At 46.7% G+C, this 13273-nt stretch overlaps 1 protein-coding gene across 1 annotated transcript; it reads right to left on the bottom strand.

Annotated features, from left to right (window-relative positions):
- Positions 1-4557: 4557 nt before the first annotated feature.
- LOC309374199 (lymphocyte antigen 6E-like) lies at positions 4558-12655 on the bottom strand. The gene is made up of 3 exons (XM_081919089.1): positions 12484-12655; positions 9689-9808; positions 4558-4789 (listed from the first exon to the last, which is right to left on the bottom strand). Exons 1-3 carry the CDS (start codon positions 12539-12541, stop codon positions 4632-4634), a joined length of 336 nt encoding a protein of 111 aa, XP_081775215.1. The 5' UTR covers positions 12542-12655; the 3' UTR covers positions 4558-4631.
- Positions 12656-13273: the final 618 nt, after the last annotated feature.

The raw sequence follows: 13273 nt of genomic DNA, 5'->3' as shown, positions 1-13273 counted from the left end.
TGATTGTTTGACTGCTTGCGGGGCCCATAACAATCTCGCCGCTGCAATCATATAGTGAAATAATCTCCCATAGTCTTTTCCAAGTCTTTTTCCAAGTGTGTTTCCACTCCTAAAAGGAAAACGTTCTCTCTTCAATTGGATAAGTAAAGGTAAAGGGACCCCTGACCGTTAGGTCCAGTCGTGGCCGACTTTGGGGTTGTGGCGCTCATCTCACTTTATTGGCCTAGGGAGCCGGCGTACAGTATCCAGGTCATGTGGCCAGCATGACTAAGCTGCTTCTGGCGAACCAGACCAGTGCATGGAAACGCAGTTTACCTTCCCACTGGAGTGGTACCTATTTATCTACTTGCACTTTGACGTGCTTTCGACCTGCTGGGTGGGCAGGAGCAGGGACCAAGCAACAGGAGCTCACCCCGTCGTGGGGATTCAAACCACCGACCTTCTGATCGGCAAGTCCTAGGCTCTGTGGTTTAACCCACAGCGCCACCCGCATCCCACTTTCAGTAGGATATTAACCTTTAAAATCTGCTGCATCCCCTCCTGGCTGCAGCTCCCACTTGCAATCTCTGCCTTGCAGTTGTGCAAGAGAGGAAGAGGACATCTTGTTCTTTCCCTCCATGATTTTTAATTGATATTCATATAACAAATTCAATTCAGTTTCCGTGCAATATTCGCTTAACGTATTGAGTTTTCATCCTTACTTCCATGTTCAAATCGATCTACTGCCTTAAATGTAATACTTATTTTTATAACATGTATCCTACATTACATTCCTTTATGACTTTATGATTCCTTTGCTTTTATTTCCAATCCTGGCTGCTGCTATTATTATTGTTGTTGTTGTTATTATTATTATTATTATTATTATTATTATTATTATTATTATTATTTCATTTGACTATAATATTTTCCCAGGTGGCCACAGCCTTGGTTCTAAAGCTCCCCCTAGTGGGCATTTGATGTCAAAGCCACCACGCTGCTTGTTAGATTCCAGGAAATTGGGACTCTCTTGTATTTGGGAGCCGGTGTCTAGACGGTCACCGCAGACGTTCTTTGGTGACGGAGAATACAGGGGCTCCGCGAATCTGCTTGGCTCTGTTTTGAAGGGTCTGTCAAGCTGGGCACTAGGAGGACATGATGCACAGAAGAGTTGTACGGGACACCCAAGGGTCCTGTAGTCCAACCCCACACAGTGCAGGAATTCTGCCCACAGACCCCCACCTTGGGAGGAGAGGGGGGATGCTGCTCTTACAACAGTCTGGAATAAGGCCTGTTTGCAAGGGTAGTGGGGGCTGGTCCATGAGAGTGAATGGGGCACTGCCCCACCAACCTCGAACAGCCCCCACCTGGCTACGTCTTACGGGTGCCCTGGCCATCGGCTTCTTCCTGCTTAGTCTCAGTGCTGCCTTTTCGCAGGACTCAGAAGGGAAGAGGAGGGTGAAGTGAACTGGGTCTGGCGATTTTTATTTTTATCACCTACAATACTGTCTTATTTATTTTATAGTACGGTACATTGATTATTGCTTTCGTTTTATGGATCAACGATCTCGTTAGATAGTAAAATTCACGTTAAATTGCTGGTTTAGGGGTTGTTTATAAAAGTCTGGAACGGATTAATCCGTTTTGCATTACCTTCTATGGGAAAGCACGCCTTGGTTTTGGAACGCTTTGGTTTTGGAACGGACTTCCGGAACGGATTAAGTTTGAGAACCAAGGTACCAATGTATAAGAAAACCACACATTGGAGGCTTGTCATCTGTTGGCCATAGGCGGGCAGCACTCTTCCATTTATTCCCTCCTTTCTCCAGCTGGCTGATAAGACAGGGAGAAAATATTTTCTCCATACACTCTCCCCATGCCAGGCATAATTTCATAAACTTCTCTCATCTCGGCTCCTGCTCACCCTTTCTCTAAATGAAAAAGTCCCAAATGCTGCGTCCTTTCCTCACGGGGGGAGTTGCGCCAACCCATGGATCATTTTGGCTGTCCTTTTCCGCACCTTCTCCAACTCTACGTTATCCTTTTTGCGGCGAGGCGACCAGAACACAGTGATACAAACACGGCCGCCCCGTAGACTTGATCGATGCAACGTTATCCAGCCAACCTGCAAGCGAATCAGGATGGATGTGCAGAAAACAGGTCACTTGGAAACAAAGCAGATTTTTTTTAAATTTAATTTTTATTGAAAATCTTATTTACAACATGACATAACCCCCCCCCACCACTCCCAATACAGAAATTCAAAGAGCATAACATACAACATTACAAACAACCAAATAAAGGACTTCCTTTATCCTGTATCTGGCCTCCTTATTTACTTCTTATAAACTGTTTCCTTTATGAATACAGTGGTACCTCGGGTTAAGAACTTAATTCATTCTGGAGCTCCATTCTTAACCTGAAACTGTTCTTAACCTGAAGCACCACTTTAGCTAATGGGCTTCCTGCTGCCGCTGGAGCACGATTTCTGTTCTCATCCTGAAGCAAAGTTCTTAACCTGAAGCCCTATTTCTGGGTTAGCGGAGCCTGTAACCTGAAGCGTATGTAACCTGAGGTACCACTGTAATTATTAAGATTTTTCTAATTATAACTTAAATATCCACAAAGCGTCCTGCAGACATTAATCAAAACAAGTCCAGGTATGTATTTTAGGGCACTGTTTTGTGAAGTATTCTCTGCATTTCCCCCATGCTTTTTGAAAGTCTTGTCTAGTGTGATCTCTAATTGCCTCTGTTAATCTAGCCAGGTCAATATACTCTAACAGTTTGTCTTGTCATTCCTTTTTTGCTGGCACAGTTTCTTTTTTACCAGTTCTTAGCAATTAGGGTCCTTGACGCTCCTGTGGCACAGAGGAATATTTTCTGATCTTCTCTTGCTATACCTGTGTCCATTATCCCTAGTAGAAAAGCTTTTGCATTTTTCATAAAGTTATACTTAAACATTTTTTTAAGCTCATCATATACTATATTCCAGAAGCTTTTGATTTTTTCACAGTCAGTCTCCCTCATTGAGCAGGTTGACAGATTTGATTTAAATCAATTTAAATCACTGTCAGTAAGACTTGATTTAAATCATTTTTTTTTTTTTACAGAAAGACTCATTCTTGCTAGTATAATCTTAATATTTACAATGTGATAGGAATTTTATGGTCTTAGATATATGGCAACGTTCATAACCGCACATACATAGATCAACACAGGAAGGCCAACCTGTAACCATTTTGATTCCTAAACTGACCAAATGTTTTCTCTGCAAGGTCAAACTGGAAAAGTCTCCCCATTGTCTCTTTCCTCACAAATCCTGTCTTAAGGACACATTTAAGATATGAGTAAGGTGTGAGCCTGTGAGCTGGCCCAGGAAATACCGGTAAGTATTTTACCACTACAAAAGAATGGCCAGGCTCCCCAGGAAATCCAGTCAAGTAACTTGCCAGACAGGAGATAAACTGTGACAGGAGAAAAACAACATTTAAATTTCTGTGATTTAGGTGGGATGTATCTGAGGGGTGGTCTTAGGTTACACCCCTTCTGTGATGAATGCATAATGTTTCTGGGGGTGGTCTTGATCTAGAGGATGGGAATTTCAAAAGTCTTTATAAACCCTTGCACAGCATTTTTGGGGGTCCTCTTCCTCTCCTGCGTGTGAGGGGAGCACCCTGTTGCAACAGATCAATAAAGATCAAGCTTACTAGCCGCTTTGCTTCTCAATATTCTCTGGTTGGCCTCTGCTATTTTCTCCTACCAATAGGGAACCTATGTAAGGACTCTATATGGGCTCTTGGATACCCCATAAGGGAAAAGGGCATATTTTTATTTACAACAACAACTAGATGGAGGTTTCATTTTTGGAATAATAAATTTTCAGAGTAGTTTTTACAGTTGTGTAAAACATGACTGATTTGGTTATACTATTAGAAATACATAGACAGGTAATTATGAAATTATTGTGAGGTTTAATAAGTCAACTGTTTATATTTGAACAACTTTTCTGCTGTACTTTATTGGAAGGAGAAAAACAATCATTTCCTTAATAACCATTTAAACAATTTATTTAACTGAAACAATAACATTAGAGCATATGTATCCATGTTCGTTAACTGATGTGGTTAAACAAGTAAAAGAAAAAACTTAGACTGAGTTTTAGCATACAAGAAAAACTTAAAATAAATTTTCTGATGAATAGCCTTTGGACTATAATGTAACTTAAATAGAAAAATATCTTTAGCAAGATTTTCCTCCAAAAGCATTTTATTTTAAAAATCCAATTTAAATCCAAAAAACCCTATTTTTATTTATTATTTTTATCCACCCTGCTTGGAAGTGACTGTAGACAGTGTGCCTGAGACTTCAAGGGCAGAGCTTGGTGGACACAAGGGGAGCCTACAGCAATAGCTCTCTTATACCAAGAAGAATATAAACTATGACCCTTTCCATTGTCTTCACCATAAGATCTGGGGAAAGGCCTTTTAGCTCAAGGACTGGATTCCCTTCCAGCCAAAACTGGGTGGAGCAACAAAGGTGCGTTTTATCTCTGTGAGAAGGTTTCGTTTCAACACACACTCACATCCCTGCCCTCCATTCTGCACCCAGGCTCAGGGACACTCCTGAACACAGATCCGAACACAGAGCCCGTCACCGGGTCTCGTTTTTAGCTGCCACGTGTCCTAAAAGGTTGCAGAGGGAACTTTGGCAACAGGACGTCTGGAAGGCACCAATGCCCATATCCATGTTCAGATTCGGGCAGCTCGGCGAACACTTCTTGGTGATTCTCTTTCTGACAGTCAAGAAGCCTTCGAAATGGAAAGGGGAAGAGAAGGGGAAAGTGTTACTCTACTGGCCCCACCTGGGTTGCAAGGAGAAAACAGTTTACAGGTTAATGTGAGGAATAAAAAACGTGTTGCTTTTTTCCCAGGGGCCAAAAAGGAAAGGTTGCTTGCTTGCCTTTTCAAAAGGTCAAAAATAATCATGAGTGGTGGTCATGAAATTCAGAGGAATGGGAGATGACAACAAAGGCATGGATTTTAGTATTTTAATTACCGTATTTTTCGCTCTATAAGACACACCAGACCATAAGACGCACCTAGTTTTTGGAGGAGGAAAACAAGAAAAAAAAAATCTGAATCCCAGAAGCCAGGACAGCAAGAGGGATCTGGCTTCTGGGATAGCCTCTTGCTGTCGTGGCTTATGGGATAGTCGCACAGGCTGCATTCGCTACATAAGACGCACACACATTTCCCCTTACTTTTTAGGAGGGAAAAAGTGAGTCTTATAGAGCGAAAAATACAGTAGGTGGTCGTGATAGGCTGTAAACCCTGCAGATCCTCAGCCAATGGGGAGCAGAGAAGGGAACCTTGTATTTGAGGATCGGTGATATAAGCGTTTGTTTTGCTGTATTTGGATGTGCCTGATTTCTGGCCCCTGTTCTGGCAAGAATGCTGTTGCAATCAATAAATTCTTTGCTGCTTCACCAATTCTGTTCAGACTTTATTTTGAAGGGTCCCGAGACACTGAGACGTGTGACCTGCATTTTATATCTTACAGTTAACTCAAGTGGCTTAGCACCGGTTGTCGGAAACCGCAGGAGGGGAGAGTTGCTCTTGCACTCAGATTCCTGTTGGGACATCTGGTTGGTCCCTGTAGAAGAGGATGCCGCACTAGATGTGTAAACAGGGAGAAATCTGAGGGCTCCCTTGGACAAAAAACAAGGAGACCAGCCAGGAATACCAGAGCAAAACAGCAGCCAGTAGGCTTGGTCTTTATTGAAGGCTGTCGCGACAGGACTCCCACCTGCGACAAGGTGGAGCAAGATGGAAGCCCCGAACAAAAGAAGACCCCAACTTTTAGTAGCTGCTAATCCCCATGTTAGGTAAAGGTAAAGGGACCCCTGACCATTAGGTCCAGTCGCGGACGACTCTGGGGTTGCGGCGCTAATCTCGCTTTATTGGCTGAGGGAGCCGGCGCACAGCTTCCGGGTCATGTGGCCAGCATGACTAAGCCGCTTCTGGCGAACCAGAGCAGCGCACGGAAACGCCGTTTACCTTCCCACCGGAGCGGTACCTATTTATCTACTTACACTTTGACGTGCTTTCGAACTGCTAGGTTGGCAGGAGCAGAGACCGAGGAACAGGAGCTCACCCTGTTGCGGGGATTCGAACTGCCGACCTTCTGATCAGCAAGCCCTAGGCTCTGTGGTTTAACCCACAGCACCACCCACATCCCTCAATCCCCATGTTACACCCCCCCAACTACATCACTAATACATCATGGTTACATCATGAAAGGGGAGGTCTGGTGGCAGTAATCTGAGCATCCTGCACCCTGCCCCATGGTTCCCCTTGCCCTCCACCAAACACCCATCAAGTGTAACAAAAGAGATCTTTACATTTCCCTGTTTCCCAGCCAAGTTACTCACACCCTTTTGTCTTCATCTGGGTTTGTTTTTTCTGGCATGGCTACCTGTCTGGCACTCAGGTATCAGGATGCCAGGAATTATCACTCAGGCAGAGGGGCTGCTGAGGAGCTGAGCTCACATGTCTATATGAATTTCTGAAGTTTTCCCAGTGAGCCAGTACACAGGTACATTGATAAGTGAATTCTTACATTTGGTATCGTGCAGCAGTGGCCCTTTGAATAGATAGGAAGTATCTGTGATGAAGTGTTTTGTGGGGACAAATCACAAAAGTCACAAAAGTGTTTGTGCTGATTTTGGTAGTGGGCTGCATGTGCATGATATCTGCTGGAGGGGCAACCCTTCCCCCCAACCTATACATAAATTTGTGCAACAGATGGGCCCTGATCCAGCAGGTTCTTCTCATGTTTTTAACGTGCTGGATAAAAACAGGCCTTCCAAAACCACTGCCCTGTTTGCCAGTAGTGGATGCGGGGAAATCAGCAATCTCCTGGGCTGGGCAATTAAAAGCTTTCCAATGGTGGTGGTTGGTGGGACAGTCTCAAATAGAAAAGGAGGGTTTTTCCACAGCCCTGTTACCTTGAGCTGGATTTTGGCAAGGATTGACAGTTTCTGCAAAAAGGGCTAGATTTCAGGGCAGAAGACCAGAATCTCAGCTACCGGGTGGGTCCCAAATGCCACCCTCCTGAGAATGTTTGTTTGTTTGTTTGTTTGGGCAAAGTAAATAAATAAAATAAAAATGTGCACCTCACAACCGAAACCATTCCATTGTGGCTATCCAACCTCCCCCAATTTTAACACCTCTTGCACTGGTTTGACCCCTTTCCGTTTTAACAGTACAAAATTTACAGACACCTTCCATATTTCCTCAAAATCATTTCTCCTGCATATTCCCCATCTTACCTTAATGGCACATGTTAATTTATCATTAATAGCTATATCCCACACCTCTTTATACCATTCTTCCATTTTATATTCTGCTTGCCCCTTCCACTTCCTAGCTAATAATAATTCGTGCAGCTGTCAATAAACTTGTGAGCAAGTCCTTCATAGCCTGCAAAGCTTCCACCCCATCGTAAATGGATAATAATGCTACCTCTGGACTTTCGGTCAGCTTTAACCCAGTGATTTCTGTTGCCTCCTTAAAAACCTTTTGCAGAAAAAAATATTGTACATATTTACACCCCCACCACATGTGAAGATAATTCCCTGTTTCCAGGCATTGATCCTGGAACATTCTGCCTGAAATGCACATGACCAAATGTTGCTTTGTTGAATCCTGACAAGACAGAAGTACTGTTTTGGGGGGACAGGAGGAAGACTCCCTGGTCCTAAAGGGGTAACTGTGCCCCTGAAGGACCAGGTGTGCGGCCTGGGAGTCATTTTAGACTCACAGCTGTCCATATAGGCAATTCTGTGTCCAGGGCAGCTGTCTACCAGCTCCATCTGGTACGCAGGATGAGACCCTACCTGCCTGTGGACTGTCTCGCCAGAGTGGTGCATGCTCTGGTTATCTCCCACTTGGACTACTGCAATGCGCTCTACGTGGGGCTACCTTTGAAGGTGACCCGGAAACTACAACTAATCCAGAATGCGGCAGCTAGACTGGTGACTGGGAGCAGCCGCCGGGACCATATAATACCGGTCTTGAAAGACCTACACTGGCTCCCAGTATGTTTCTGAGCACAATTCAAAGCGTTGGTGCTGAACTTTAAAGCCCTAAACAGCCTCAGTCCAGTATACCTGAAGGAGCATCTCCACCCCCATCATTTTGCCCGGACGCTGAAGTCCAGCTCTGAGGGCCTTCTGGCGGTTCCCTCGCTGCGAGAAGCCAAGTTACAGGGAACCAGGCAGAGGACCTTCTCAGTAGTGGCACCTGCCCTGTGGAACACCCTCCCACCAGATGTCAAAGAGGAAAACTACTACAGTGGTACCCCGCAAGACGAACGCCTCGCGAGACGAAAAACTCGCAAAACGAAAGGTTTTTTCGTTTTCGAGTTGCCTCGCAAGACGAATTTCCCTATGGGCTTGCTTCGCAAAACGAAGCTTGCCCCGGGGACAGCGGGTCTTCTCTTTTGAAGCAAGGGGCGGCGGGGAGATCGCTTCTCCCCACCGCCCCTTGCTTCAAAAGAGGTCCGGGGGCAGCTCTTCCCGCTGCCCCCGGACCTCTTTTGAAGCAAGCGGCTGCGGGGAGATCGCTTCTCTCCGCAGCCGCTTGCTTCAAAAGAGATCCCGGACCTCTTTTGAAGCAAACGGCTGCGGGGAGATCGCGTCTCTCCGCAGCCGCTTGCTTCAAAAGAGATCCCGGACCTCTTTTGAAGCAAGCGGCTGCGGGGAGATCGCGTCTCTCCGCAGCCGCTTGCTTCAAAAGAGATCCCGGACCTCTTTTGAAGCAAGCGGCTGCGGGGAGATCGCGTCTCTCCGCAGCCGCTTGCTTCAAAAGAGATCCCGGACACCTGCCCCAGCCGCTGGGCTTCGTAGCGCTGCTGCGAAGCCGGGCGGGGGGCGGGAACACCTGCCCCAGCCACCCCGCTTCGGAACGCTGCTCCGAAGCGGGGTGGGGGGGCGGGAACACCTGCCCCAGCCGCCGGGCTTCGTAGCGCTGCTGCGAAGCCGGGCGGGGGGGGCGGGAACACCTGCCCCAGCCACCCCGCTTCGGAACGCTGCTCCGAAGCGGGGTGGGGGGGCGGGAACACCTGCCCCAGCCGCCGGGCTTCGTAGCGCTGCTGCGAAGCCGGGCGGGGGGGCGGGAACACCTGCCCCAGCCACCCCGCTTCGGAACGCTGCTCCGAAGCAGGGGGGGGCGGGAACACCTGCCCCAGCCGCCGGGCTTCGTAGCGCTGCTGTGAAGCCCGCGCCCCCCCAGCCTTCAGATGAGGTCCGGGGACAGACTGTCCCCGGACCTGGTCTGAAGGCGGTTTCCCTAGGAACGCATTAATTGATTTTCAATGCATTCCTATGGGAAACCGTGCATCGCAAGACGAAAAAACCGCAAGACGAAGAGACTTGCGGAACGAATTAATTTCGTCTTGCGAGGCACCACTGTACCAGACTTTTAGAAGACATCTGAAGGTAGCCCTGTTTAGGGAAAATTTTAATGTTTAATAGACTATTGTATTTTAATATTCTGTTGAAAGCCGTCCAGAGTGGCTGGGGAAACCCAGCCAGATGGGCGGGGTATAAATAATATATTGTTGTTGTTGTTGCTTTTGCTGCAACATTTAGAGCTTTAAAAATGGGTTGATTGTCCTGCTGAACTGGAAACCTGCTTTCAACTTACCAACCCTGAAAGAGGCGACTGTGGTCATGCAGTGCTTGTCGTTCTCTGAGCACTTGGTGGCCCTCAGGCAAGACCAGTTGCTGGACGATGGTTCGCACGTGAAGCACCACAGCGGGTGAACTGGGGAAAGACAGTGCAAAGAATTATTGAATTAAACCAAAAGCATGTGATGATGCATAGGGAGAAAGATGTGGGACATAATACAGTGGTACCTCAGTTTACATACTCTTCAGGTTACAGACTCCACTAACCCAGAAATAGTGCTTCAGGTTAAGAACTTTGCTTCAGGATGAGAACAGAAATCGTGCTCCGGCGGTGCAGCAGCAGCAGGAGACCCCATTAGCTAAAGTGGTGCTTCAGGTTAAGAACAGTTTCAGGTTAAGAACGGACCTCCAGAACAAATTAAGTACTTAACCCGAGGTACCACTCTACAGTGGTACCTCTGGTTGCAAATGGATCCCTTCTGGAGGTCCGGCCGTATCCCAAAGTTTTCTCAACCAGAGGACCACTTCTATGCATGCATACGTGAGCGGCGAAACACTTCTGGGTTTGCCGCTTTCCCAACCCGAAGTTTACATTACCTGAGGGTTATGTAACCTGAGGTTCCACTGTATACAAATGGCAGGCTGGGAGAGGCTATGGAAAGCAGGTCTGAAATTTACGGCATGTTCTTTACTGAAAGAAAAAATTATGAAAATGATGTACTGGCGTCCTCCGGAGGACACCCCGTGCTTCGGGATGCAGGCTGCCGCCCCAAGCCTCGTGCGCCCGGCGGGACCTCCCGCCGGGCGCGGAAGGCTTGCGGATAGCTTCCTGAAGCCTGGAGAGCGAGAGGGGTCGGTGCGCACCGATGCCTCTCGCTCTCCAGGCTTCAGCGAAAGCCTGCATTCGCCCCAGAGCACGCACACACATTTCCCCTTCATTTTTGAAAAAGTGCGTCCTATAAGGCGAAAAATACAGTATATTTTTTTCTTTTCTTTTTTCTTAAGTGTTTTTTCTTTAATTTTCTTTTTGTAGTATGAGATTGTAAATTCTTTGTATGTGTGTAATTTAAATTAATAAAGAACATTTTATAAAAAAGAAGAAGAAGACAAGAAATTTACAAAAGAATGGAAAATGTGCCGGTATATAGTGCAGTGTGGTTTTTTCTGGTGGGACACAGGGGGACAAAAACCCCTAAACATTTTGTGAATCTTTGTACTTTGTCCATTTACTGTATTTATTTTTCCTAATTTGAACTATAAAATGGTGATTTTTCCCAGTCAATATGAGACTACCCCCTGAACATTTTTTAAAGGGGGAAAAAAGCACAGTTATAATGTACCTTATATGCAAAATCATTGTAAACAAGTCGAAACATTAGCAGGATTGCAAACACATTGTAATGTAACAGAACGTCTAGATAATTTAGGAAGATGAAAAACTGGGGAAGTGTTGATATGCAGTTGAAAATAGAATCAATAGGACCTGTGGAAAGGACGGCGGGAAGTCAGGAGATTCAGAGTAATCTCGATAATTAGATTGGGAATTGTTTTTGTTGTATGTTTATATTTTGGAAAATCAAATAAAAAGTTATTTTAAAAAAAGAATTAAAGCAAAAGCATTTAAGGATGAGTTACAGCCGCTCTGTGTTTATCCACCAGCCCAGAGCATCCCCGGAAATAGAATAGACTTGCGTTTCCCACCCATCCTTCCTGGTGGTCCAACAATCTCTCGTCATAGACTAGCCACTAGGACCTTTCCTCCCAGACCTCAACACCAATATTGTTATAGATGCAAGTAAACCCTAAAGGTAAAGGTACCCCTGACCCTTAGGTCCTGTCATGGCCGACTCTGGGGTTGCAGCACTCATCTCACTCTATAGGCCAAGAGAGCTGGCGTTTGTCTGCCGACAGCTTCTGGGTCATGTGGCCAGCATGACTAAGCCGCTTCTGGCGAACCAGAGCAGCGCACAGAAACGCCATTTACCTTCCCGCCGGAGTGGTACCTATTTATCTACTTGCACTTTGACGTGCTTTAGAACTGCTAGGTTGGCAGGAGCTGAGACCGAACGACGGGAACTCACCCCGCTGCAGGGATTTGAACCGCCGACCTTCTGATCGGCAAGTCCTAGGCACTGAGGTTTTACCCACAGCACCACCCATGTCCCTATATTGTTATAGATGCAGGTAAACCCTAAAGGTAAAGGTACCCCTGACCCTTAGGTCCAGTCGCGGACCACTCTGGGGTTGTGGCGCTCATCTCGCTTTACTGACCGAGGGAGTCGGCGTACAGCTTCTGGGTCATGTGGCCAGAATGACTAAGCCGCTTCTGGCGAACCAGAGCAGTGCACGGAAACGTTGTTTACCTTCCCGCTGGAGCGGTACCTATTTATCTACTTGCACTTTGAAATGCATTTTAACTGCTAGGTTGGCAGGAGCAGGGACCGAGCAACGGGAGCTCACCCCGTCGCAGGGATTTGAACCGCCGACCTTCTGATCGGCAAGTCCTAGGCTCTGTGGTCATCCAATCCCCTGCAATATAGGTTCGCTGACAGATGGCCTAACAGATCACACACACCCTCCCCTCTTTCTACAGTATCCAGAGACTTATCTAGTAATCTGGGTTTACAACATCTTTGCTAGGAATGCTAGAAAATTCCTGCCGTCCACGAGAACGCAGGCAGGTGAGCTGGAAACGATTATCCCCATCCGTGCCTGAGGCTGGTCTGTGTTTCCTGAAAAACAGCCAAATTCCACGCTTCTTGGAATCAAGAGGGACTATCAGCATGTGTTGTCGAAGTTGAGGAGGCTTACCTTCATTTATGCAGAGGAGGAGAAGCATGCAGAGAGGGACGAAGAAGCAGGTCTTCATCTTCAAGGGATCCCCTTTGCCTTGAACTGGATCCTCCGGGGCTGATCATAAACGTTTGAGGTGTGCCGGGGTGATGGGTTGAGCATCTGTACTCCTTCCCAGCTGGAAGGGAACGTCTGAGAACAATGGGATGTGGGAGGGTGACTCACGGGTGCCGTGCCTTCGGGAACAGCCCGTCGCCAGGGGCAAGTGTTGCTTCCAGAAATCATTTGTTGCCTCGGCTCAGTAGACCTGAAGGAGTGTCTCCATCCCCATTGTTCTACCCAGACACTGAGGTCCAGCTCCAAGGGCCTTCTGGCGGTTCTCTCACTGCAAGAAGCAAAGTTACAGGGAACCAGGCAGAGGGCCTTCTCGGTGGTGGCACCCACCCTGTGGAATGCCCTCCCACCAGATGTCAAAGAGAACAACAACTACCAGACTTTTAGAAGACATCTGAAGGCAGCCCTGTTTAGGGAAGCTTTTAATGTTCGAGCCATTACTGTATTTTAATGTTGTGTTGGAAACTGCCCAGAGTGGCTGGGGAAACCCAGCCAGAGGGGCGGGGTATAATAAAATTACAACAAAAATAAAATTACAACAACAACAACAACAACAACAACAACAACAACATATTATTTATACCCCGCCCATCTGGCTGGGTTTCCCCAGCCACTCTGGACGGCTTTCAACAGAATATTAAAATACAATAGTCTATTAAACATTAAAAGCTTCCCTAAACAGGGCTGCCTTCAG

The sequence above is a fragment of the Podarcis melisellensis genome (genome assembly GCF_964234715.1).
Source record: "Podarcis melisellensis genome assembly, chromosome: 7".
Taxonomy (NCBI): Eukaryota; Metazoa; Chordata; class Lepidosauria; order Squamata; family Lacertidae; genus Podarcis; species Podarcis melisellensis.
Note: the sequence above shows the minus strand (reverse complement) of the source record. Positions and strands in the feature narration are given on the sequence as shown.

Excerpts from the sequence above, each read along its gene's own strand:
- LOC309374199 (XM_081919089.1), bottom strand. The coding sequence starts at position 12,541 with ATGAAGACCTGCTTCTTCGTCCCTCTCTGCATGCTTCTCCTCCTCTGC. Across the intron at positions 9,809-12,483 it reads CCTCCTCTGCATAAATGAAG|TTCACCCGCTGTGGTGCTTC; the intron begins GTAAGCCTCCTC and ends GTCTTTCCCCAG. Across the intron at positions 4,790-9,688 it reads AGTCGCCTCTTTCAGGGTTG|GCTTCTTGACTGTCAGAAAG; the intron begins GTAAGTTGAAAG and ends TCCATTTCGAAG.